Raw genomic sequence first — 26,859 nt, 5'->3', positions numbered from 1 at the left:
AGGGTTGCATTTCAGTCACCTCGAACGATTCTCTTCAGTCGTCGTTGGTCCCATTCTTGCATGATGTTTTCTGGCCACAGCGGCGTCGGAGATTTGATGTTTTACCGCATTCCTGATCTACACGATACACTCGTCAAATGGTCGTACGGGAAAATCCCGACTTCACCATTACCTCGGAGATGCTGTGTCCCATCGCTTGTACGCCGACTAGAACGCCGCATTCCAACTCACTTAAATCTTGATAACCCGCCATTGTAGTAGCAATAACTGATCTAACAACTGTGCCAGACACTTGTTGCTTTATATAGGTATTGCTGACCGCAGCGTCGTATTCTGCTGTTTACATATCTCCGTATTTGAATACGCATGCCTATACTAGTTTCATAGGCTGTTCAGTGTATATGCAAGGGTCAATTACAGCTACCGTTTTCGTAACGAGCGTTACAGTAAAATAATAAGTATAGGACCATAGTTATAAATGATGAAGAAACCCTGTATAGAAACAGCATCATATGGTACGATCTACTTATACACTATTCTAAACACATACTTTCAATTACCATGTAACTAAATATGCTCTGGTTAGTCACTTGCGTTGTGAAAGTCCATTTACATGGGTCTGCCATAGTAGGTAGGAAAATAACCAAAGCGCATTAAACTTCTAAGTAAAATGAAATACAAGAAAACTAATGTATCACAAGTCTTATCACATTTTCTTGTGTTACGAGGAACCCACTGACTCCAGTTGACTGTCCAAAAATAATTGTGTATTTCATATAATTAAAATTTTTATCAAATATTGTATTTAGTATTTCGGCTGCACATAAATCTCCTCCGTAAAACATGGAAGTGAGACCTGCACGCCACAACGGGTCAGACGTTATATTTTCTGTGAAAAATCATGACTCTGGTGATTTGAAGCATTCCAGTTATCACCAAAACATCGAAGCTAAAGTGTTAGTTTTTGTATTCTTTTTATTTCATTCTACATGTGAACAGTTAACTTCATGTAACACAATAACATAACATTCAAAACAAATTATAGCTAAGATAATTGTTATTTTGATACAGTGTGGTAAGAAAAGACAAAACGGAAGTGTTAAGAAAATTAAAAAAGTCCTTACGTTATACCAAAAGGTATTAATTTCATATTTCTTACAGAAGCGATTAGACACTAAACCATATGTTTCAGAAAACAGAATTCTTGTGAAAAAATTATCTCCTTCAAAATTCTTGTTAAGAAAAGTTAGGGTACAGCAATTCAGTATAACATTTATGTCTGTGAGAACTGCAGTGCTAACATTGCTAAGTAGTTCATCACATAGCAGATTGACCATACAGTACTTCATATTAAACAGATTCCGCCACCTGGATCCTCAGGTAATATCCATTATTAAGTGTAATAGCGTAACCATTTCCATTTCAACATTTTGCAACACTCTCTTAATTGCCTAAGATGACTGTTAGTGACACATAAAAAGTATTTACGGCAGCAGATTGTGCCAGAAAGTCATGTAGGGCTCGTACAAGTTATTTTTGAGCTGAAGAGGTCTGTTTATCTCCAGATAGTATGGGGATGATTCGTCATACTCCTTCCACGTCTCTGTCAGTATAGACGTTTCTTCTGGCGTTGGATTGCTGAAACAATAACAGTTATATCAGTTGTCGCAGAACTCCTCTTAAGTCACAAGAAACCTATGAAATCATCGCAAACATTTACATCATTTCCATTGTAGAAGGTACAGTAAACCATGAATGATGATCAATGTGGAACATCATTACCATATTACACATTTTATCTTCTTCGTAAGAGAAACCTAGTGAAAAAATTTGGATTTCTAGCAAGATGATTACTTACTCATATTTTGCGAAGTTGGTCCACATTGATATCATCTGGGACCGGATGAAACCTCCAGCGGAATCAGGGTCCAGACTGTCTGCTGCATGCATGTATTTCACATCATCATTGTGAGCTGCACCTGAAAGCAAGTGAAAAAAAGTAGTGTATTTTCCATAGGGGCAAACTCATCCTTGGGTGTACCTATCAGTTATGTTTGCTGTCAGCTACACAAAATGCATGGAATATATAATCTTTGTGGAATGCTTTTCCAATTGCTAGTCACACATTAATGAATGGTTAATGAGCCACGTATACAGAGGAAATTGCGAAACTGAGAAAGCATCATGGAATTTAAATGAATTATATACAGTACAGTATAATAAGTAAGTCGACAGCTCGTGGTCTCACGGTAGCGTTCTTGTTTCCCGAGCATGGTGTCCCAGGTTCGATTCCCGGCGGAGATTACAGGGTGTTGTCGTGTCGTCTTCATCATCACCATTCATCCCCATTACGGTCGGAGGAAGACAACGGCAAACCACCTCCAATAGGACCTTGCCTAGTATGCCGGTCCAGGTTTCCCGCATCGTTCCCCTACGCTCTTGTCTTTCCATAATAAGTAAATGAAAATAGAAGAGTCATTAACACTAAAGAATCCTAACTTAGAAAATTCCATACAGTGTGAAGCCTATACGTACTGCAGCCAGGGATTCTAACCGTGGTGGCATGGATTTAGAAGAGGCCTGCAATTCAATGTGGTGATCTTGTTACAATTAGTCTGCATGCAAGACCACACAGAATCAATAAGAAACACTACAGAGTTATGACGAAGATGATGCCGACCACCTGCGTCAAAGTGTTTGATAGTTCACACTCAAGGCGAACATGCAGGGTGGGGAAGTATCAGCACTCGTCGTTCTTTGCAAAGGGGTTATCAATTCTAGTTGCATATGGTGTTGATTAAAAGATGGTTTGTAAGTACCCTGCACTACAAACAATTCGTTATGTATTGGATCCTGTTAAGGCCACTCAGTACGTGTGAGTTGTGATCATGTCTGTATGAAATAGTGACCCACGCCATCGCACTTGGATATCATCTGATTTTCTGTACCAAAGTAAAAGCAAACGTATGGTATCAGCACGGTAGTGTCAAAAAAGTATGCAGCCATTTCATGAAGATAAGAGGTTTAGATATAAGGTTTTAATTATAACTTTTAAACATCAGATGCTGAGTATGAAACTTGGAGTTTGTCCTTCTCTATGTAGTCACCCTTCAATGCGACACATTTTTTCTAATTATCGATCTCTTGGTGCAGACACTGATTTACACCTCGAGAGCTATCTCTTCGTCGTTCTGGAAATGTCTTCCATGAAACGGTTTCTTCAGAAAATGTCGCTGGGTACCAGGTGAGGAAGGGCAAAATTTTGTAAAGAAGTGGCATATAGGACTGTGTCTTGTGCAGAATGGGCTGAGAACACATTACCCCCTTGGACAGCTTCCCCAACACTTGGCAATCAAAACAAATATTTAAGACAAAATATACTAATTTTTTAATGTAGAATCTGATTCTGCAATAAAAAATGGTGGTTCCCGTTTGAAATTTTAAAGTTGCCTCCCGCCCCACCCCCCAGGTGGCTGGGGTGAACGGATAATTTTAGCACCAGCAGATGTCCCCATCGAAAATAATCAACTTTTGAGTCTACACATTTTTTCCCTTGAAGCTTATTTATCGATTTATTCTGGTTTGTCAACTTAAAATTTACATCATGTAGATAAATGTATCATTTGCAAAACGTCTGAGGCTATTATTAAGATTTTCTGACATGTTTTGAACACTAAGCTTTCCCACTCAATTATTGAGGCACACCTGATATTATTTCTATATCTTTGGATGACTCTCCATCCGCGATGAGTTGCTGCATACTACCAAGAAATCCTCAGTCTAGCCATAACTATAGTTTGATCGCACATAAGATGTGGTGTGATAATAACTCACATGGTTTTCAGTACCCGCAAAATATTAAGAGTACATGATAGCCTTCAACCATTGCTTTCAGGTTGCAATGTGAGAGAAAATGGTTCAATTGGCTCTGAGCACTATGGGACTTAACTTCCGAGGTCATCAGTCCCCTAGAACTTAGAACTACTTAAACCTCACTAACGTAAGGACATCACACACATCCATGTCCGAGGTAGGATTCGAACCTGCGACCGTAGCGGTGAAGCGGTTCCGGACTGCAGCGCCTAGAACCGCTCGGCCACCTCGGCCGGCGAGAGAAACTCGTATTCCGTTTCGCACGACCGTTTTTTCGGTATTCAATCTGGTTATTATCATTCTGAGCTGTAGTAACAGAGGCAAGTGGTACCTTCGTGACTCCCTCGCTATGGAGCGCGGTGGTTCATACGGCCGCCCTGTGATGAAGATGTGGGTTTCCATGGTTTAGCTAAATCTGTTAATGTAATTTCCAGTATGATTTATTAGTAAAGGAAATGGCTACTTTCCTTATCCGTCTTTCCCTACTCCAACCTCTTTCTCTCTCTCTCTAATGACGTTGACGCCGAGAAGTTAGAGAGCGAGTTTTTTTTCTTTTTTTTACTACGCTCGTATTGTTTGGTCCTGTAGCCGCTGTTCATTCTGTAAGGCATTATTCTGTCTTCTACCCCATTGTTCTACAACCATCACTTTCGTCGCGTCCTTTACTGTACAAGCTCACCTTCATCTTTATAATGGACGCTTCTCTGGGCACCGTTTACTCAACTCCATTAAGTCTCACTCACCTGCTGATAATGCGCTCTTTGGCGTGGGTAATAGTTACCGTCTCTTGCTTTAAAACTGCCACGTCACTTACATCCTTTCGACTAATGAAGCATGATTTAACACGAAACATTCAGATTACAGAAGACAGCTGGATCCATTCGTACATCAGCTTTCTACACTCATCAACACATATTGCCTGTACACTATTTCCACATCCTTCTAAAATTAGTCATCTCGACCTTTATATATGGAATTTGTTACTTTCTCAAATTTGCTTGCATTAGAAAAAAATGCCGCGTACAGAAATTAGCTGGGTAAAAACGAAAAAAGGCACGTAAGCCGAATATATTGCGCTGCTAGAACCTACCGACTGTAAACCACCGGCGCTACTGTCCTCTTGCGGTTTCTGGTTATAGTATTCACAGCTTGTTTCAGAGTAAGACAGCAACAAATGTTTCGTTAAACGTATAGCTAGCGTTTTAAGATTTCAGTTCTCCAATGTAATACTTAGAATTGATTCGTTTGAACGTGAATGTGAATGTTCGTTTGGAGACAACGATGCACCTTACGGGTTAGTGGAGTAAAGTGAAGGTGGAGGGGGCAGAAAGAAAAGGAAAGGAAAGGAATTATTGATGTCAGCTGTATGAGGACTTTATGCAAAATCTGTCGTTGCTGAAGTGCCGATGCAGCTGATATCAATAATTATTTCCCTTTCCTTTCCTTTCTCCTCGCTCCACTTTCAGTTTGCATAATAACTATCACAGCTGCAGATTCCGCATACATATAACACGTGATTAGTGGAGTATCAGTGGTGCCGATCAGAAAACCTCGAGGAACTTTGAACAGCGTGGCGAAAACGTCCATCTCAATTTGTGAATTCCTTGAATGTCATGAAACATAAGACGACATTCGGCTTGTGGTCCTCTTAGCTTTCTAGGTCACAGACGTCTCCATTTCTGAATTTATGAGTAATCATCACCACTCTGCGAAATGACTACTTACTACAAGGACAGGATGTACGGTAAACTGGAAGTGCGAGCTGGATTTACACTGCTGACTATTAAACGTGCAACATCAGGAAGAATAACAAATAAAAATCTGTTATTTATTCTGCACACTTAGTATAGTAGCAAGAACACATTTTGAACTTTGGTGTATACACGTTGGGAAGTGCAGTACACGTAACTGCCGTATGTAGCAGCAACAACTGCACTAATCTGGCTGGGCACTGAGCCGAACTGTGCCTGGTTCACAGATACAGGTACACTATGTGATCAAAAATTTCCGGACACCTGGCTAAAAATGACTTACAAATTCGTGGCGCCCTCCATCGATTATGGTGGAATTCACTGTGGTGTTTGCCCACCTTAGCCTTCCTTGATGACAGTTTCCACTCTCGCAGGCATACGTTCAATAAGGTGCTGGAAGGTTTCTTGGGGAATGGAAGTCCATTCTTCACGGAGTGCAGCACCGAGGACAAGTATCGATGTCAGTTGGCGAGGGCTGGCACGAAGTCTGCGTTCCGAAACATCCCAAACGTTTTCAATGGGATTCAGGTCAGGACTCTGTGCAGTCCAGTCCATTACAGGGATGTTATTGTCGTGTAACCACTTCGCCACAGGCCGTGCATTATTAACAGCTTCTAGATAGAGTTGAAAGATGCAATCGCCATCCCCGAATTGCTCTTCAAAGGTGCGAAGCAAGAAGGTGCTTAAAACATCAGTTTTAGCCTGTGCTGTAACAGTGTCACGCAAAACAACAAGGAGTGCAAGTCCCCTTCATACCTATTCAGATTAGTTTGGCTGCCAGAATATGGTTCCCTTCTAATCTCAACACTTCCTGCGCCTAAAATAAATTTCTTGTTCCATCTGGATGTAATTTCGTCACTTCGTCGTCGCAGTGTCTTACCTTGTGTTGTTGGCAGAAACCCCACGCTTTCTACATGTAAGCCTTCTTGCGTCAATCACATGGTCGATGCTTGCAAGTCAACACGGCATTGGACGAGGTCATTCACATTATTATTATTGTTATTATTATTATTTCATTATTATTATTATTATTACTATTATTGTTACCACCATTTGCCACTTTGTCAAAGATGTAGACCTACTGTACATTGCTTCGGACTGAAGGAGAAGTTAAAGCTTCCTGAAAGACGACACAGCTTGAATCCACAATTTCACCTTGGACCATCTAGTTCTCGGACAACATGTAGGGTTTTACATCGACAGCGTTTCCAGAATCCATGCATGACACTAAGAGGCTCACGTTTAGTACAAGTCATTTAGTAGTAATTAATGTGCGTTCAAGTATCCTCTGCAGTTCTACAGCAAATGATCTGTACAAATTTTCTCTTAGAAAAAAAATTATAATTAGAGATACGTTTTAATTATTTTAGAAGTGAGTTACATTTATATAGTAAAATACGTTGATGTCTAAATAAATGAGCAATATCGTAGCATCAATAGTGGCATATGCCTATTATACTATTTTAATTAATTTTAATCCTACCTGGACCATGAGAAAATGTACTGCGAGTACCAACGAAGGAGAACTGGTAGTAGTAAACAGGGTTGTAGGAATAACGAGCCATGCTCCGGATGGCAGCGTCCACTCCTTCCACAAAAAAGCGATGTGATTCCAACTGAAATGTAATAAACACATCATGAAAATCTACAGTAGTTTGGGAACTTGAAATCTGCACAAAACATCAGTATTGAACTATACTGCCCCCATTAATGATTGTAAACATTAGGTAACATATTTGAATAAATGAAAAGTCGGCATCAAGGCAATAATAAAAGACTTGTCACTGGTCCATGAAAACCGCGCTAAAACTTACGACATTCGTTAAAGTTATGTGTCGGACGCCATCATCGTAAGCCGCGTCAGAAGATCAAAATGTGTTAGCACGTGCTTGGACGATTGCTATTGATTGGCCGTATTTGTAAAAGCAGCTGCAAGTGATAAATTTATGATGCGGCATACTATTGAGTTTCAGTTGCTCGAATTAATACGTAAATCGCACAAAATAATCCTCTATGGTCAATTTTTTTCTTTTACTCCCAAGGGAATGAGTGTGGAAGTAATGTACGAAAACTTTTGTCTTACGTGAAGAGGACGTTTTATTAGCTAATTGCTAGATCATTATCCATCGCTACCCAGTTGGCTATTAAGCATCACGAAGACTGAAACTTCTCTACAATGCAAAATATTCCTGAAGAGGGTGATACGTGCTTCAGATTAAGTTTCAATTGTGTTTGGACCAAACAAAAACATTGACAAAAATTGACTTCAAGTAAATTGACTGTTTTATCCACCAGTTCCCAACAGAGCTACGTTATCATTGATGTTCCAAAAAAGATCACGGGAATGCAGTGCTGATATTCTTACTTGAATGTTTGAAATTTTTCAGAAGTTACTAGATGGGCACATACGCTACATGACCAGTAGGACAGAATTGTAAAAACGAAACAGTGAGACACCATTGTAATTGATATAGCATTCATTTTCTAAAATAATTATGTTCACTGTATTGCCATTTTAGTAGTCTTTTGAGTCTCAAATCAATTTTCTGTACATTTCTTTGATACTACTACGTCTGGATTTACCTTCTTGATGGCCTCCGTTGTTTCTATAATCGTTTATCAGTAGGGATTTGTACATGGTAGCTCTGTTTCCTCGGACCTACCAGACATGTGGTGTAGTTGTCCTGCACTGTGATGTCGCTGCCATTGTAGTAGAACTCTTTGATGGACGCAGCTGCTTTCAACTGCTCTTCCCTTGTCGGAAGTCGCAGGTCACACCCCACAATCTCGTCAAAGTTCTCGTTCAGGTTGCTTACTTGTTCTTCAGTGTATAATGCACCACCCTCTGCATAAAAGACATCTAAGGCTTTAGAATCAATTTCCAGATTTTACACCAAAGCAAACTACTTTGAAATCAAGAAATGAGTTACAGAAGTTAATGATTTGAAGAGATTTTCATAGACAGAATTTGACAGGTAATGAATGACATATGACCAGAGTTAATGGCGTGCTTACGGGTGTTGAGCTGAGTTGCTGTTTCCATCTTCTGCACAACATTTCGACAGCCTACCCATTCGCCTACTTCAGAAGCTAAGAGTTGCGGTGTTATCTGTACTGGATGTCTCGTATGGGCTCCAACCACGCAGTGGGTGCACATTAAGAACAAAACTCGCAACATCTCAAGAAGGCGCTGAACCCGTCGTCGAAATATTGTGCATAAAATGGAAACACAACTAGCCTGAATCCTGGAAACGCAAATTGAATCAACCCCGCCAGAGAGACTAGATCCGGAGATGATGTTACACAATGCTGGATTGCTGTAGGTAGCCTGCCTAGCGGTCACTGTGACCTGGATGCTCATACTGTATATGTGCCAGCTTCTGCCGTCCAGTGGTGGAAAGGAATATAATTGGTCATAGTGGATCACTAATGTTTATGTTTCATTTAAGGTGACAGGGTAGCGCCTCCGTGATTTTATTCTTATCTACAAATTTTACCAAAATGTGTTATTTCGTGTGTGGAAGTGAATTCTTGATGGCCTCCGTTGTTTCGGTGATAGCCTTAAGGTAATGTCTGATTCTGAGCAGTGTATTGTAGTTCCAGTGGAATTGTAGTTGATTATTCATTCCTCCTTTTTAAAAACAATGATTGTGGTTTTTGACTCTTGATTTTAGAATATTTCCTGATAGTTGTCTTTATGATTACTTTGATACCAGTTGAGACTTAGCATCCCTATGAGCTCACAAGATGCTCGGTGTTGTAAAAATGTGTAGCACGAAAGGCAGATCACCATGTGTAGATTCCAACAAATACCAATACATGACACAAATTCCCATTATATGCTGGTTTCTGGATTTTTCTCGAGTTAAGGTAATTCATAGATCACCTCTCACATATCCCCTTGTGCAAAGCTAGACACTAACTCTGTTACTTATTAGCTAGATCATATTGTGCCGTCAGGAAATTAACTGTATGTGGCTGAATTTCCATTATTTATCTAGTTAGGGCAAACTGGTATTTTAGCTGTTATAATGCTCCCTGACGTCAGGCTAGTTCCAGACCACCTCCTTCAAAGCTTAGCTCTTGATCTATTGAACTGGGTGACTATCTGCATGTGTATTTGATTTTTCAGGATTTTTCATGTCTCTGAATGTGTTGACTGAGTGAACTTCTTATCTGTAATCTCAACTTGAGTTCTTAGTTCCAACATCCTGGATATATGCAGTAGACTAGGTTGCCTTTCACTGAATAACGTGATTACCTCTACATATAGAAAGACTATCTCACGTTTGATTTTATGATCGTTATTCCAATATGGATCTCGACTGTGGAACAACTTGCCTGGAGTCTGCGGCACGTCCCCGTCGCTTTCGACTACTCTCTCAATTCTAAAACCCGGTGAGGTGGAAGAGTACTTACTGTACCTCTTCGGCATGAGTGACTTTAGGTGTTTGCTACTTCGTTCTAATTGTAGCACCCCATATGCGAGAAAAAGCTATGCTCAGTTTATTCACATTTGTATGATTATGTTTTCAATTCATGTATCTGATGTTCACTTACAGAACTATCCATGAGTAATTGGGTTTATTTTCTAATCCATATGAATGTCTTGTGCAACATGTATACTTGTGCTTCTCCTTTTTTAAATAACAATTCCTCAGGTAATTCATAAAATTTCTTGGTATCCTAAAGCGTATTTAAGCCGAAAATCCCTGATATTATAGAATTCAGATAATGACACTAACACCTTGAGTTATATAACGACCACTAGATTTCCTGTTTTAAAAAGAAAGGCAGAAAATTGATTGCATACAGACTAGCATACTTTCTAGGGGCGTGCAGTTGTTATGTTAGCGTCCTGTTTCCTCACATATCTGTCTCAAACCCGAGTTATCCGTTGTGCATAAAAAAAAATTTATATTGATCTGACTGATGGATCAGTCCTTGTAGATGAACCTATATTGATAGCATGGCATTAAGGAAATTATAGCTGACAGATACGATCGCCTACTGTATGAGACTCAATAACTCGTGATATTGTTATTTCAGTCCCAAAAGTCAAATAGGGCACAACATCTCGCTTAGTCAAACAAACATCGTGTAAATCTAGCAAGAATATCAAACCTTTTTACACAATGCTCACGTTTAAGATCTCAATATCTGCAGGGTGTCGCAGAAGGAATCTACATATACATCTACATCTACATGGATACTCTTCAAGTCACATTTAAGTGCCTGGCAGAGGGTTCATCGAACCATCTTCACAATTCTCTATTATTCCAATTTCGTATAGCACGCGGAAAGAATGAACATCTCTGTTATTCCGTACGAGCTCTGATTTCCTTTCTTTTCTTCCCTATGTAGGGAGAAAGCGGGTGATTGGAATTTCGTGAGACGATTCCGTCGCAACGAAAAACGCCTTTCTTTTAATGATTTCCAGCCCAAATCCTGTATCATTTCTATGACACTCTCTCCCATATTTCGCGATAATACAAAACGTGCTGCCTTTCTTTGAACTCTTTCGATGTACTCCGTCAGTCCTATCTGGTAACGATCCCACACCGCACAGCGGTATTCTAAAAGAGGTCGGACAAGCGTAGTGTAGCCTGTCTCCTTAGCAGGTGTGTTACATTTTCTTAGTGTCCTGCCAATAAAACGTAGCATTTGCTTAGCCTTCCCCACAACATGGTCTATCTGTTCTTTCCAAGTTAAGTTGTTCGTAATTGTAATACCTAGGTATTAGTTGAATTTACGGCTTTTAGATTAGACTGATTTATCGTGTAACCGAAGTTTAACGAGTTCATTTTAGCACTTTCGTGGATGACCTCACACTTTTGGTCATTTAGGTTCAACTGCCACTTTTCACACCATTAAGATATTTTTTCTAAATCGTTTTGCAGTTTGTTTTGATCTTCTGATGACTTTATTAGTCGATAGTCGAATGGTTAGCACTCTGGGATATGACAGATACGATCAATAATGTCTCGTAAACGTGGGCTCTAAAACGCATACCTTAAGTGCTGTGAACACTTCTTCACATTTGATACCGTGAAAGAAATCTTTCCTACTATCTGCCCTTTGCTTTCCATATTTTGAAAGTTGACAGTATGGATGGAAACAAGAAAAATAAATTCCAGTAAACATGGGCTCTAAAGTGCATACTTCAAGGCCAATGTGCACTTGTGCTACTGCGAAACACGTACTCGTTTCTTCCACTCAACAAATACAGATTTTGTAATGATCGCTCCTATAATATCCCTGAATACCGACTACTCCTCCTTGCACAGGATATTATATCGCCATATCTTCTTACAGCAAGGAATATAGCCTCTATGTATGTTTTGCAGCGCAGTGTATGACCTCCTCTACATACGTTGTTGCTGATTTTCACACATTGAAGCCAAATTTGCAACGTTGCATTTAGTCGAGGAGACTTAAAACAATTTACCCAAAAATTGAGAACGTTCTCACACAAGTCGTACTGAACAAAACTACTATTTACATAAGAAGGGCGCAGGGGTCAGCATGCGATATACACAGTGTGTCCCAGTTATCTTGACCACTGGAAGTAACTCTTTGTCCAGAAGAAAAATAAGAAACGCATCAAGAAAATGTACTTTAGGTGCCAAATTGACATTAACCACAATGACTGATTCCCTTTACAGCTTCATTTGTTGAGAAGATATGAACAGCAGTATGTCTTTTTCCAAATATAACTCTATATTTTTTCTTTGATAATCCACTTCATGTCTTCAAGACATTTTCAAAAACAGTGTACCTTTCGTGGAAACGTGATGTTATTAAAAACATAGCACAAAACTGACTCTGAATATCCCACACTAGCACACATTGCAGGTGTCAATGGTATCGTAATACATCCACAGTAGTGGATCTGTACCGACTGAAGGATGGATAACGATCATATTTCAAAGTCAGGTCCACAGTTCCAAGGAATCCTCTCCTTTGTCCACACCTGTCGGGCAATTTCGTGAGGCACTTTCAAGGCCAGTGTACAAAGCGTATGTGTCAAGATGAGAACTTTCCAAGGCCACACACACAGCTTGGGAAATAGTGTGATATAAAAATTGTAGGAAAATGAAGTAACCTACCCACTGTGCTGGTTACAGGACAGATAATGATCTAAGATGAGGTCACCCTCCTCCCATTGACCTGGACCATCAGGAAGACGGAAAACTCATCCCCTTCTCTATCTACAACATTAGGAATCAAGTTTCCCCTCCCTATACCCACTTTCTCTCTAGAGCAATAACATGAACCTCATCACTTGAGCACTGTTCGTTGAAACCTATCCACTCTCAAACACTCAAGTGAATAGTGTGAGAATGGGAGGGTTCTGATACTGTGCTCATAGATGAACCATTTTTCGCCATGATTTTCTGTTACGTAGCACATCGAATGCTCACTTGCTACACAATGTGATGAGGACGAGATGGAGCTCCGCCAATACATTTAGGAAACATCTTCTGATCATTGAACATTACAGCCATTGAGACGACATGATGCACAGCCCAAGCCTACCACTAGTGGACCTGTGTCTTTATGGTATGCATACGTTTTTTGATCAGCGATCCAGAGACTCCAAAATCTGCGACCAATTCGCTTCGTCTTCCATCAGGTCCAAAAAATTATTTTTGTATGGTGTAATACCATAAGGATTATCGGCCACATAATACATACTCAGTAATGTGTCTTTGTCGAAGTCCTGAAATTTCTTATATTATTTCATTCACGAGAATTGTATTCCCTGCAGCAGATGATGCCATGAGCATCTGTAGCTGTTCTATTATTTCGTTGGAGTCATCCAATGTATATGCAGCTCCAGGAGTAGATTCTTCATTCGTTTATGCTGAATGCCAAAACCTTCACTTGCGCTATGTGTGAAAATATTCAGCTGCTTGGGAGTGACCCACTGTTGAAAACGGCCTGCTGCAGGGAAAATAAAAAGAATGCAGACTACTTGGACCACGTTTTCATTCTAAGTTCTGTTATTTTCCACTGTTTGGGCATTTGCATATGTGCGTTAGTCTTATGTAGTATTTCAAGATAGGTTTGTATCTCTTTTGGCAGATATTAATCAGGGTTAGAAGATTTTAAGAAAACTATTTCCACTAAACCGGGTGTCCGTCCAAATTCCTTGGCCCCAATCTATATTGAGTGCTTGTTTAAACGTACAGGATACTTTCCCAACATATACGATTGTTCCACACTGACCCCATATGACACATTTCTTTCGTTGACTCTGTGATTCTTAATGTAATCTATAATAATATATTCTCATTCTTCTTCTTCTTCCTCTTCCCCTCCCTCTTCTGCCTCCATACGTCATGTGTTGCTCTCCTCCGTGATAACGCCACAAGAGGACGCGACACAGAAGCACTTAAAAAACATACGCCAGTTGCTGTTTCGGATCACTTTAAAATTTCGCCGACTGGTTTTGAACAGTTCCTAGCCGTTACACATGTATAGCAAAAAAAAACTGCGGTCACTCTCATCTCCAAAGGGTTCAGATGACTTTCAGTGGGGTTGCAGCCCCACGATGACCTTAGAGTAGGAATGAATCATATGGTAGGTGTCAGCAGTGTTGAACATGGCCTCGTCTGGTCGCTCATTGCAGTGCAGATTAGTATTTTCGATCGCGAGGAGGGTGGGAATCAACGGCTCAAGGGAAGGAGTGGTTTCATTTGCGTCCTTTACGGCATCTCTGAGGGCCTCTCGTTTTCATTCAGAGAGGTGATGTGTCGGAAATATTTTCCTCGGCCATCCATAAGAACTCTGCAATTGAACGCTGGGCGTCGTGGTTCTGACCTCCATGGCAGAGGCGTCAAAAGAAGAGCTAAAACGTGGGTAAGAAGGTGTGTGACTCCGTACCCATCGGGCGACATGTCCATTGTGGCGTTGGTCAGAATCGTGGCGAAATGTGATATCATTAACTTCTGAGCTACAGTCCTTTTCTTCGCCTGTGCTGACATCTTGTTGTTTGATGAGTCGCCGAGCCGCAGGCTGACGTCTCAGGACGCAACACTTTCGCACCGTGACGGAGGAAGGCTGTAGGCGCCTTACAGCCAAGTTTCAAACTTAAGCGTCGCATCGGGTGACAATTATTGAATGTCGAAAAGTTATACTTTTTTGTGCCTCGTACATTCTCACAAAAACACAGCCATTATCTTCTGCAATACCTTGCAAATAATTGTTCGCTGTGTGTTTTTAATTATCTCTATGTAGCATTCAACCCGATGGGATCAACAAAATACACATGTGTTGCGTGTGTAAAATGCGCTTCTATGGATTTTATGTTTATTTTGTTAACAGTTGTGGACATTAACACTGGAAGAACACACGAATATATTCATTGTCCTAATTTACTCGTATTCACATTATGCTCACGCAGATACCTTACAAAGTAATAGAATGTATCTCCAATGTGCTGGTGGCAGTGATTCAATGTCTTTTGCGATCGCTAATGTACTGTATAGTCCACGCAAATTCAAAACATCTGAATGTTTAATGAAATTCATATGTCTCCAGAAGTTAATGCAAGCATCGCTTCTCCGACTATGGACACCTCAGTTCGAAACAGATGGACGCCAGTAGGACTATGAGACAGTTCCTCTCAATGTACTCCATCATGCTGCACGTACAGTCCACTCATTCCATGTATACTGCACTCAAACACGAACACAGTGAACATTTTCAGTTTCAGTTATTATGTCAAAGTCCCTATCAGGTGCTAAGCCTACACTCACATGTTCCGATCCACTGGCAGTCACATGCTGAATACTGGCGAAGAGCGATATTCCAGAACCACTTAATTTTGGCTTGGCGGGTTGAGGAAGCTCCGACGGATGCTGAGACAGCTGTGGCGCTGCAGGATACTCGAATGGTGGATCTGATAAACCAGTGAAAGTGTGGCTGTGTCGACTGCTGCTGCAGCTGTGCAGGCGAAGACGATAGAACGTCGAATACCTGTATGTGTTAATCCAACGTTTCAGCCAGTGCCAAATTAGAGGGGTGTTGCACTGTCAGACAACGAAAAATAATTAGCGTGTGTCCATGAATTTACACACAATTAATAATTATGGGCAACTGGTTAATAATAATAATTATTATTATTATTGTTTTCGAACTTGGTAGTCTTCTGTTTCTTTTTATTCTGGCCAGAGGTGGTCGCTGATCTCCGCTGGCGTTTCGTGGTACTTTCGCCACGGGGTACAGACCCCGAGTGACGAAACTTACATAGTTTAAATAATAATAATAAAAGACGGGAAGGGTAATCCCACCATTTTTAAATCATCCCACCTTCCTACTGAGCCAGGTCGAGGAGGTGAGGGTGTCTTAGATAATTATCTGTCCTAGAACTGGCACAGTGGACGCGTGATCCTCGTTTTCCCGACATCCTTGCATCACGTTATTTCCCGTTACATTCTGACCTTGAACGTACCTCGACAGTTACATAACAGGTGGAAATCACTACTGTCCTTGTACTGTAGCTGACAATGAACAAATGGAATCAGAAGCAAAATACACACCACCCATTCAGTCAACTGTCTTCATTTGAAGGTTTGTATGAGCACAGTGTACACCAACTAAGAGAACGATGAAATTCTACTCTTCTATGGAGAATAGAAGTTAACACAACAGTAACTCCAATAAGGTTTCCTTATTTGGAAAACGGATATACATAGTACACCATAGTAGTACTTTCAAGTGAAATGTTATATACAGTAAAAATCTCCTTCATTAGAAATTGCGCCATAATTACTTTTCTTTTATATTGATTGAAGATAGAGACATTGCTGCTCAGGCAGATCAGCTTGGCAGAGAGTGGTATCTTGACAAGAATCCACGGATGTTTTCCCGTCTTGTGACGCTTCAGTAAACGGGAAGCTTCAATTCCAGGAAAAGCAGCTGTAATAGAATTCGCATAAGTGAAGTTGCAGAAGTTCCTGTTCTTATATTTGTTGCAAGGAATCCACAAGTGATCACACGATAGCTTGAACAGGAGACTGTCGTTCCTAAAACCAGTGAACATCGCACTATAACACGTCACAGTTCCATCCTCATGTTGTACATTGACACACGGTATTAATTGGGAATGATTTCCAGAATCATGAACATTTCTGTCAGCGGGCACAGTATCAAAGCTTTGCAGCTTTGCTAATAAGTACTCCTTCTCTGATGTTCTTTTTACTGATGAAGTTTCCTTCACATCCAGATGAGAGTTAACTACAGAGAACATCCATTATTAATGCTACGAATCCACGATGACGTAGACGGGAGGAACATCAACGTCAATGGAGTACTATTGAAAGATGTGGAAACCTTGGTACTATAATTATTGGACTTAATATCATCAACACTAACGTAAATGGCAGGGCATACGTCAGTTTTATCAAACGAATTATTCCTCGTCTTGTGTATGAAGCGGCGCTAAAAAAAGAATGTTTAAGTAGACCAACATGATGGACGTACAGCGCATAATGGATTGTGTGCGTCCAGTGTTCTGAAGCTAAGGTATCCTGCGCTATGGATTGGTCCTGGAGGAGCAGCGGACTGCCCTACTCGGTCTGCTGGCTCCTCTGAACATTATCCGCTGGCAGGGAATAAAAATGGTTCAAATGGCTCTAAGCATTATGGGATTTAACATCTGAGGTCATCAGTCCCCTAGACGTAGAACTACTTAAAACCAGCTAACCTAAGGATACCACACACATCCATGCCCGAGGCAGGATTCGAACCTGCGACCGTAGCAGCAGCGCGGTTCCGGATTGAAGCGCCTAGAATCGCTCGGCCACAGGGGCCGACGGCAGTGAATGAAAGATGTTATCCATCGATATATTCCATCAGCTCCTGAGAACGTGCTGCATGTATAGTGCTTGTTCGCAATTCACTTCATCAGGCAACAGTGGAAGTAGTGATGAATTCCTTCATGCAACGCACACAGCGTGTGTCACAATCTAATGTCACCAGTCTGAGTACCTTTGCATGTTCTACCCTTTTTGTGCCCACTATGGATCACAGTGCTGCAAAATTATATTAAAGATTCTCTTTTCTGTTTATTATTAAGGTTGACGTTACGTAAATACGTGATACTGTTATGGCTATGTCTTGAGAAGAGCAAGTGGATAACCGAATAAAAATTTTGGGTGAAGACGAAATGCCGCACTTGGAGGTCAGAATGCAAATCCTCATCTAGATTCAAGACAATCGTTTTTTCTACCAAAATGAGATCGGGTGAATTTTGAAAACACATCTGGCAACACTGTCACACCATGAAGAGCATGGGATTGTACAGAAGATCGTGTATCACGCCGCACTATGTACCAGTCGTCTTTGCCTGCTGAGTAGGTAGCTCACCTCCTTAGCTGAGTGGTCAGCGCGTGTGACTGCTATGCAACACGTCTTGGGTCGACTGCTGGCCGGGTGGGGATTTTCTCCGGTTGGCGGCTGGCTGATGTGTTGACAACATCATTTTATCATCATCGTCGGCACACAAGACACCCAATATGGCATCAACTAAAAAGATTTGGAACTCGGCGGCAGAATTTCTCCAGGTGGGGACTCCCGGCCACCAATGCCATACGATCATTTTATTTCATTTTAAAACGCGCAGTCGGCTCATAGCTGTGACACGAGATAGACGTGCTCCGCGCTCCGAGCAGCACCCTGTGGGAATGTTTTTTTTTTTTTTTTTTTTTTTTTTTTTTTTTTTTTTTTTTTTTTTTACACGTTAGAGTGCGCTACTGTGTCGCTATATTCCTGAAAGTTCTCACCTGCTAGGGCGTTATCTTACCGCTGTGCGACTATAATGATTAGATTTCAAGTGCAATATGTACGACCTCGAGCTCACAAAGTGGGCAATTTGTACTTAATGAAGTTCATCTCGTACTTTAAGATGTTGTAGGAATTCACTGTCCGTCACAAGCAGTGTCGCCTACATCAAACTGCGGACAGGAGCAGTTTGTACTGGTGTTGTGCGATGTTTAACCCAGCGATTGAAATTCAAACATCCTAATGGCCACTTTGGACCTGTTTCGATCGATAACAAACAGTTTGGTCTCCACGCCCTGTATGCTTTCGAACTCCCTTCTTAGGTGCGTGGTCGTATCTGCCTTTCTACCTTACGGAAAAGTCATCAGCCACATCGCAGAAATATGGCAGACCTTCGAGACCTACGACGTTTCAATTGCACAGATCAAAATTTAACTGACAAAGCACGTGCCTTCTTATGTGATGATTGGCAGTGTGTGGGCGATCGTGAGGTACAATGGTCAGCTGCGAACTTGTCCGGGTTGTAGCCTGGAGAGCCTCATCCGGTCGGGTTGCACAAGCAGATGCCTCATTCAGACGCTGGTAGGATACGCCACGAAACCAGTGACACCTACAGTGATCCCTATCACCCACGCCGCTGTTGCGAAGATGTCGGTTGACTGACTTTCCGACATCTCTTAGTACCCAAAGAAATTGTTATCCATGGAGAACTGATGTGCCCATGGTGAGGGTTCCCAATGCTTTTCTTGAGGGCCACATTGATCTTATTCACAAACACCATAGGACTCCTGACATCAGTGACTATCACCCCTTGCCAATACTAAATAGCGACATGAAGCTCTTTACATGTATTTTGGCAGCACGACTTAAGAGAATGGGCCGTTTTGTCTTGTCCTCTGCTAAGCAGAGTGCACAACATTTGGACGACACTCTGCCATTAGAGGCAGGTGATTGTCTCGGTCGAGCTCAACATTTTCCTACAGCTTTGGTGTCCTTATACTTCAGGCAGGGATTTGATCATACTTTTCTGATGCCTGTCCTTCATTTTATGCGATACCAAGAAACTATTGTTGAGGTGACTGATGACCTTGCGGCGGCGCAGTTCTTTCCGTCCCATTACGACGAACCTGCACCTACCTGTGAACATTGTCTCAGCAGATCATCAGTAGGAAAGCCGAGTGAAACCTACTGTACCTCGACGTGAACCAGGCTCCAATTTAAGTCACTAATCTACGTTTCAGGAGAAAGTTTTCACACAAATGAAAGGTTGGAAATTTTGTCCTCAACTAATATATATTCTGAAACTTAGGTGAACAAGTATCACTGCCAAGCCCACGCTAGCCTTAACACATTCAGTCACAATCCCTTTCACTCACATTAGCAAGTTTATGGTGTTCCATTTCCTGAAAACGTAATAGCTACAAAAATACTGAAACTTCCTGGCAGATTAAAACTGTGTGCCCGACCGAGACTAAAACTCGGGACCTTTGGCTTTCGCGGGCAAGTGCTCTACCAACTGAGCTACCGAAGCACGACTCACGCCCGGTACTCACAGCTTTACTTCTGCCAGTACCTCGTCTCCTACCTTCCAAACTTTACAGAAGCTCTCCTGCGAACCTTGCAGAACTAGCACTCCTGAAAGAAAGGATATTGCGGAGACATGGCTTAGCCACAGCCTTGGTAGAGCACTTGCCCGCGAAAGGCAAAGGTCCCGAGTTCGAGTCTCGGTCGGGCACACAGTTTTAATCTGCCAGGAAGTTTCATATCAGCGCACACTCCGCTGCAGAGTGTAAATCTCATTCTGGAAACATTCCCCAGGCTGTGGCTAAGCCATGTCTCCGCAATATCCTTTCTTTCAGGAGTGCTAGTTCTGCAAGGTTCGCAGGAGAGCTTCTGTAAAGTTTGGAAGGTAGGAGACGAGGTACTGGCAGAAGTAAAGCTGTGAGTACCGGGCGTGAGTCGTGCTTCGGTAGCTCAGTTGGTAGAGCACTTGCCCGCGAAAGGCAAAGGTCCCGAGTTCGAGTCTCGGTCGGGCACACAGTTTTAATCTGCTAGGAAGTTTCATATCAGCGCACACTCCGCTGCAGAGTGAAAATCTCATTCTGGATACAAAAATACTGATTGTTTTTGATTGATAATGCTCGCCAAATATTAAGTCTGTCGGCGCCAAATACAGTCACAGTTTTTAGCCACCGACCTGCTCAATACGCCACACGGAATATATGTCTTATCTCGTCACAAAATTCACTTAAAAATTCCGAAATTTCTACACACACATCGGAATAATTATGCCGTCACTTTCCAACACTTTGATGTATTAAACACTACTAGATCCGGCAACTTATCATTCCCATCGGAACTACTACTGCACACGTCCGATCTCTTTCATGGCTAGGCTTCGACTCTTCCCTAGAATACTCTAAGTCATCTCTACCAGCAGAGAAAGGCACGCGAAGAATACTGCTTTACCATTGGTCAGTTTACTGAACAGCCAATAGCAAAACATCACTCTCCCGCGTCGGTCCGCGCTTTTCATCCACAACCAATCGCAAAATAGTAAACCTCACGACTGCACTTTTTACCGACGTAATTATTTAATATGCTGAAGTTTTGCTTATGCATAAAGTTATTTACTGTTGTTATTTATACCTGAATTAACTTTCCCTTTACCGTAAACTTACTTTGCAAATCTATTCTACAAAAATCCCCTTTGTCCATATCTATACTTCTTCGAAATGTTCCCACACTAAGTCCCACTACAGAATTCGTTAAACAATTATCTTCATATTAACCTTAAACCACACTCACGCATCATTCATACTGCAAAACACATTTATAACATTTACATACACAAAAAGACATAACACCTAATGAAAATACTAGAACAGTTTATGAAAAACATTCTATTACTTTAGTGCACTCTAGTAGGCACCATCGAAACTTAAATCACAGTCCCCTATCCAATATTGTCCTCTATCGGCTGATACATAAACTACGTGCGCGTCCAGTCTCGCGTCACCATCTGTCACTATCCAGCTCTTAGACACATCTCCCACTTAACCACCTCCAAGCAGGATCGGTATACAGCGCTGCGCCTCAACCTCGCCGTTTGGTCCTGAAACCGCTCTCAATTAATCAATCAATCAATCTATTGTGGAGGTGGTCATAAGTTTCATGTGTGGCGCAACATCCCAGCCTCACACAACGGATCCTGATCATATGCTCGATGCGACAGGCTGCCTCCTGTCAGCTCTGCTGTACGCCTTCACCCTAGAACCGTTGTTATGTGGCCTACCGACAGTGACTGGCGGAAATGTCGCTAGGTGGACATCGATTTTGCTGCACTGTGTGGACGATTTGGTCCCGTGCCTTCAACGTGTCGAAGATACACACGTAGCACTTGCACGGGAGCGACTTAAGGCGAGGCTTCGGGCAACTCCCATAATGTGGGTAAAACGCGAGATGTATACATCGGTACAGGCCTACTTGAAGGGATCGTTCACCTGATTAATATGAACAATTCTTTAAGCTGCCTTGGTTTCAATTATACGGCTGACCTGCAAACGCTCTGTGACCGTCAGTTGCAGATGGCTGCTGGAATGGATCACGTTTGGACTCAATATTGGCTCCGGTCCAATGACCTGCTTCGTACATGCTGTGTCAGCACCCACACAGCGCCACGGATCCCTTAGACGGCGCAATCTCTTCAGGTGTCGCACACCCTGGCTCTCTGTGCATTAGCTGTCTTTGGTTCCTTTCTTAGCCAGGGGATAATTTTCTAAGTACGCTTTGATGCCCTCAACCTTCCCCAGGCTTGACGGGGTGTAGGTCTTTACCATGTTCTGGATAGAGCTCGGACCCTTTTTGTCAGCTCATAATCGACGATGTGGCGGCATTCCCTGTCACGTCTAACCAGATAACTGCTTGATGCATATCCCCTGCCCACGTTTGTCCTAACGGTGACTTTGTCGCTTGTCCCAGTGCCCTTCTATCAAAACGGACTATTTTATCTGGAGCAGCCGGCCGCGGTGGTCTCGCGGTTCTAGGCGCGCAGTCCGGAACCGTGCGACTGCTACGGTCGCAGGTTCGAATCCTGCCTTGGGCATGGATGTGTGTGATGTCCTTAGGTTAGTTAGGTTTAAGTAGTTCTAAGTACTACGGGACTAATGACCACAGCAGTTGAGTCCCATAGTGCTCAGAGCCATTTGAACCATTTTATCTGGAGCACAGCTATCTTTCTGCTTCTTTGCCGAATGTGCGCTTGTTGTCGATGAAGGCAGTCTACACTAAGATGCAGCTGGCCCGCGTCGCCAATGTGACAGAATGTTAGAACTGAAGTACCCGCACTACAGGAGGTGCAATATATGCCGGGCAGTGAGCGCTCGTTTTCCTGACACTGCTGCCAATTTCGTGTTGTATGTCAGCATCAACGGGAAACGACGAGATCGTTCTCGTCTCCACCAAGTTCAGCTTACCGACTACCTGCTTTGCATCGTGTACGGGTTACCGGACACAGACAATCATCGCTTCGTTTGTGGCCTGGCAGTAGGTGTCTGGCACTTGGTCCAACGAATTCTGGCCTTTCTCACAAGTGTCACTCCTGACTGAATAGCAATGCAGTCGATGCCGTTCCCGTATGAAGTGCACTAGCCACAGAGGAAGACTCACTCTGTGAATTGATTCCACGGATAGCAGTTCTTTATTTTTTTGCCACTGGCGAGAAGATATTCTCGATTTTGGGACTTAGGCGAAAGAGCGACATTTTGCCGTTGTCCGTAATCCGAAATAAAGCCAAAACTTTTCCAACTTCATTTGGAGTTATTTGTACAACCCAGCATGTAGCTGGAATGTCCCTGTCATGAGCGATGTGATACATTGTTTTTTATACTTTGATCCCCAAAGGTATTCCTCTTCATTTAGAGAAAACGTGCATTTATTTCTCCAAGCTATTGGTGGCTTCCATGGACTTCACTAGACACGTTGGAAAAAAAATTAAGTAAATTTTCTTATTTCTTAGCCGGCCGCTGTGCCCGAGCGGTTCTAGGCTCTTCAGTCCGGAACCACGCTGCTGCTACGATCGCAGGTTCGAATCCTGCCTCGGACATGAATGTGTGTGATTTTCGTAGGTTAGTTAGGTTTAAGTAGTTCTAATTCTAGGGAACTGATTTCCTCAGACGTTAAGTCCCATAGTGCCTAGATCCATTTGAACTATCTTCTTTCTTATATACACTCTATACCCTCTCCTCCTTTCCTTTACTCCTTTATTAGTTCAAGTAGAACTGTTGCGATAGGCTTACTTAGGGGGCAACGCTTGAAGTGGTGCAGATATTTGTTTTACGTTCAAAGTGGCAAGTAAATAGACCCCTTTTCTTTGTAGTTAGTTTCCTTTAAGTCAGAAAAGCGAGGAAGGAACTTAAATGAAAAAAGTAGACTGCTGGGATATCGAACCGACATCCGCCATGGCACTATAGCTCAAATTCTCGTCAGGTTCCTTTTCTATTTTTTAGACGCCCATTCCATAGTCGTCGTCGTTTATAAACGGGACATAATTTTATCACATGACAGTGGAACCCTTTAAACTGCATGTATGCGTTTATGAAAGGTGCGGTGCACAACCATAACTGATTTTGTCAAATTCATTTATGGTGACTTCCGGATTGGGTGCACAAACAATGAATACGTCGATATGCTTTTGTTGCTGAGCACATTCGATAACCAAGCTGCTGCCGCTGTTGCGTATGCTGCACTGTATCTTCAAAGTCGCTGATACCGGTAAGAATTACTTCCTTGGCCTGGAGAAGCACCTTCGGGAAACCGGTAATCTTAGTCCACAAGTAATGGTCGTCAAATGACTAGACGTACTCCACAAACAGACGACGCGAGTCTTGAAACCGTTCACCAATCCCCTCAGCGAAGTGCCCAAGATATTGTGAGGTAGTTCCAGATATTTCAAAAACAAGTGTTGCAAATGAAGAACTGCATCCATATTATAACACGTTAACTCAACACCAGCAGCCAGAAGACAGCATTCGATGGTACAGTTTTGTGAAATGCTTTCGTGTCAAGTAGTACATAACAAACATTTTGTAAATAACCTGATATGGAGTGACGAATTTACTTTCACTCGTAAAGGTACCCTATCCTCCACAACAGCTATTACTCGTTGAAACATAATCCACATGACACCCACGAACAAGCCACGCTTGGGCATAAACCTGTCTGATGTAATCACGTGAGGAGTCCTTTTGGGACCTTATCTATCGCCGAACAAGTTGACCGCGCCCTGTATCGTACGTTTCTTTGCCATACTCTGCCTAACATATTAGAAAACGTTCTACTTGGCATTCGGCGACAGCTGTGATTTCAGCATGATGGTGGAACGCCACACTTTGAAATAACTGTGGGTAACTATTTAAATCCAGCGTTTCTAGGCAAGCGAATTGGCCATGGTGAAAAAGTGCTCTGGTCTCCACGTTCCCGGACGTTAACCTCATAGATTTTATTTATGAGGACACATGAAGGAACGAGTTTTCGGTACTCCCCTTTGGATGTACGCTACCTAATCGATAGCATACATGGTACTTTGACACTGGTGGATACAGGTGTTATAGGAAGGTCCAACAATATATGATCCACCGGGTTGCAAAATGCAATATGGGCGCTTTGAACACTTGTCTAAAGTGAATGTTGTTATTACGTGTGCGTACCGGCTCTGCTAAAGTAAGTCTGTACAGCAAATGTGCAGGATCGATTTATTGTGCGTAGCATAATGTGCAAACTAGCACAGCCTACCTATTGTGTGTTTTGTACCTCGTTGGGCACGGATGATGTGACTGTACCCACTATTACTTTCTGTTGGCTTTATTGTTGTTGTAACGGCGACCGGAACAGTCGCGGGGCTGAAGTGACGGAAAACGCAGCGGGACCCGCGGAGCGGCCCGCGAACAACAACACAACGGGAGAGGACGGACACGACCAACGAAGGACCTTACGACAACAACAAGAACGAGACAACAGAGTCGAAACACCTAACTAGACAACCACGTCCACTCGTACACAAAACACGAAAGTAAATACGCTGTCTACGGCGAAGCGATATGTCAAGAGACGTACGCAGTGTTAGACTGACTGGCTGAGCTTGTTTTTTTTTTCTTTATTTATTTTCCATTCCCCCCGAAGGGGGCGGGCTGGCAGCAGCGTACTACGCTGCTCTACAGCCTACAGACTTTTGTTAAATAAAGGAAGAAGAAAGAAACAAGGAAAAACAGGCGATAAAATGGTGATATAAAGTGTAAAATGGTGTAAAAAATGCGGAAAGTTAAAACAGAAAGCAAAAGGGGTTGGCAATGTAGATAAAATACACAGGAATCAGACAAGTAACATAGTAGACACACAATAAAAAAAAATAAAAAAAAACATGGCGACAGTCTGGTTCCTGTTTGCAAGAGATAAAAGGCACACCCAGCGACAGTATGATGGCCGTTAGCAACAAGTCCCAAAAAACACAACACGGAACACTCACTGTAAAACACGCACTGTAGAACACTCACTGTAGAACACTGCACGAAAGTGACAGCACAAAGATGACACTCCCGAGCCAAAGGCAGATGGGGGGGGGGGGGGGAAACCTGCAGGAGGGGGAAAAACAAGGAGGGAGGAGAGGAAAAAACGAAAAGGGGGGGGGACCAAGGAGGGAGAGGACTAATAAAGGGGGAGAAGGGCAGACGCGAGAGGGAATGAGAGGAGGCAGAGGAGGGAAATGTAAAAGGACGCGGGGGTGAGAAGGGGGCAAAGAGAGGGGAGGTGGGGAAGAAAGAGGATGGAAGGGGGGGGGAGAGGGAGCCCAGGAAAAGGACAGAGGAAAGGAGGGGCAGTGAGGATCAGAGTTGATAGGAGGTATAAATGGAGGGAGAGAGGGCACCATCTGGGAGGGGGAGTTGATGGAAGCCACCTTGGGAAAGGAGATGTAGGGTGTAGAGATGGAGGGTAGGGGGGACACAACGGTGAAGACGTGGCAGGGGGCGGGGATCGGAGAGGAGAGGAGCAACCAGGGGGTGAGGGGGTTCAAGACGGCGAGAGGTGTAGAGGATGCGGATATGTTCGAGGAATAGGAGCAGATGGGGGAAAGGAATGAGATCATAGAGGATCCGCGTGGGGGACAGGAGGCGTATACGGAAGGCGAGGCGCAGTGCATGACGCTCAAGGATCTGGAGGGACTTATAGAATTTGGGGGGGGGGGGGCAGATATCCAGGCAGGACTGGCATAACAGAGGATGGGACCTGGCTGAGCGACAGGCAGGCGCTTAAGTACTGTGAGTACTCAGTCAGGGACGCCGCTATTGGCCGCTGCAACCAGGTGTTCCACTGTGGCGCCCTCACGCTAAATGCGGTCCAGGAGGCGCGCGCCGCCACAGCTTATGGCGCGATGGTGCAGAAACCTCTAGGG

The 26,859-nt window shown here is 42.7% G+C and overlaps 1 protein-coding gene across 1 annotated transcript in view; it reads right to left on the bottom strand.

The window, feature by feature from the left end:
* Window positions 1–1,056: 1,056 nt before the first annotated feature.
* The window catches only part of LOC126234593 (esterase FE4-like), an 84,861-nt gene continuing 59,058 nt past the window's right edge, over window positions 1,057–26,859 (bottom strand). The window contains exons 8-11 of the mRNA XM_049943308.1: window positions 8,288–8,469; window positions 7,108–7,240; window positions 1,859–1,979; window positions 1,057–1,638 (exon numbers count right to left, since the gene is read on the bottom strand). Of these exons, the coding sequence (XP_049799265.1) occupies window positions 1,485–1,638; window positions 1,859–1,979; window positions 7,108–7,240; window positions 8,288–8,469 (590 nt within the window). The 3' untranslated portion in view covers window positions 1,057–1,484. The remainder of the gene's footprint in view (window positions 1,639–1,858; window positions 1,980–7,107; window positions 7,241–8,287; window positions 8,470–26,859) is intronic.

The sequence above is a fragment of the Schistocerca nitens genome, chromosome 2 (assembly GCF_023898315.1).
Source record: "Schistocerca nitens isolate TAMUIC-IGC-003100 chromosome 2, iqSchNite1.1, whole genome shotgun sequence".
Taxonomy (NCBI): domain Eukaryota; kingdom Metazoa; phylum Arthropoda; class Insecta; order Orthoptera; family Acrididae; genus Schistocerca; species Schistocerca nitens.
Note: the sequence above shows the minus strand (reverse complement) of the source record. Positions and strands in the feature narration are given on the sequence as shown.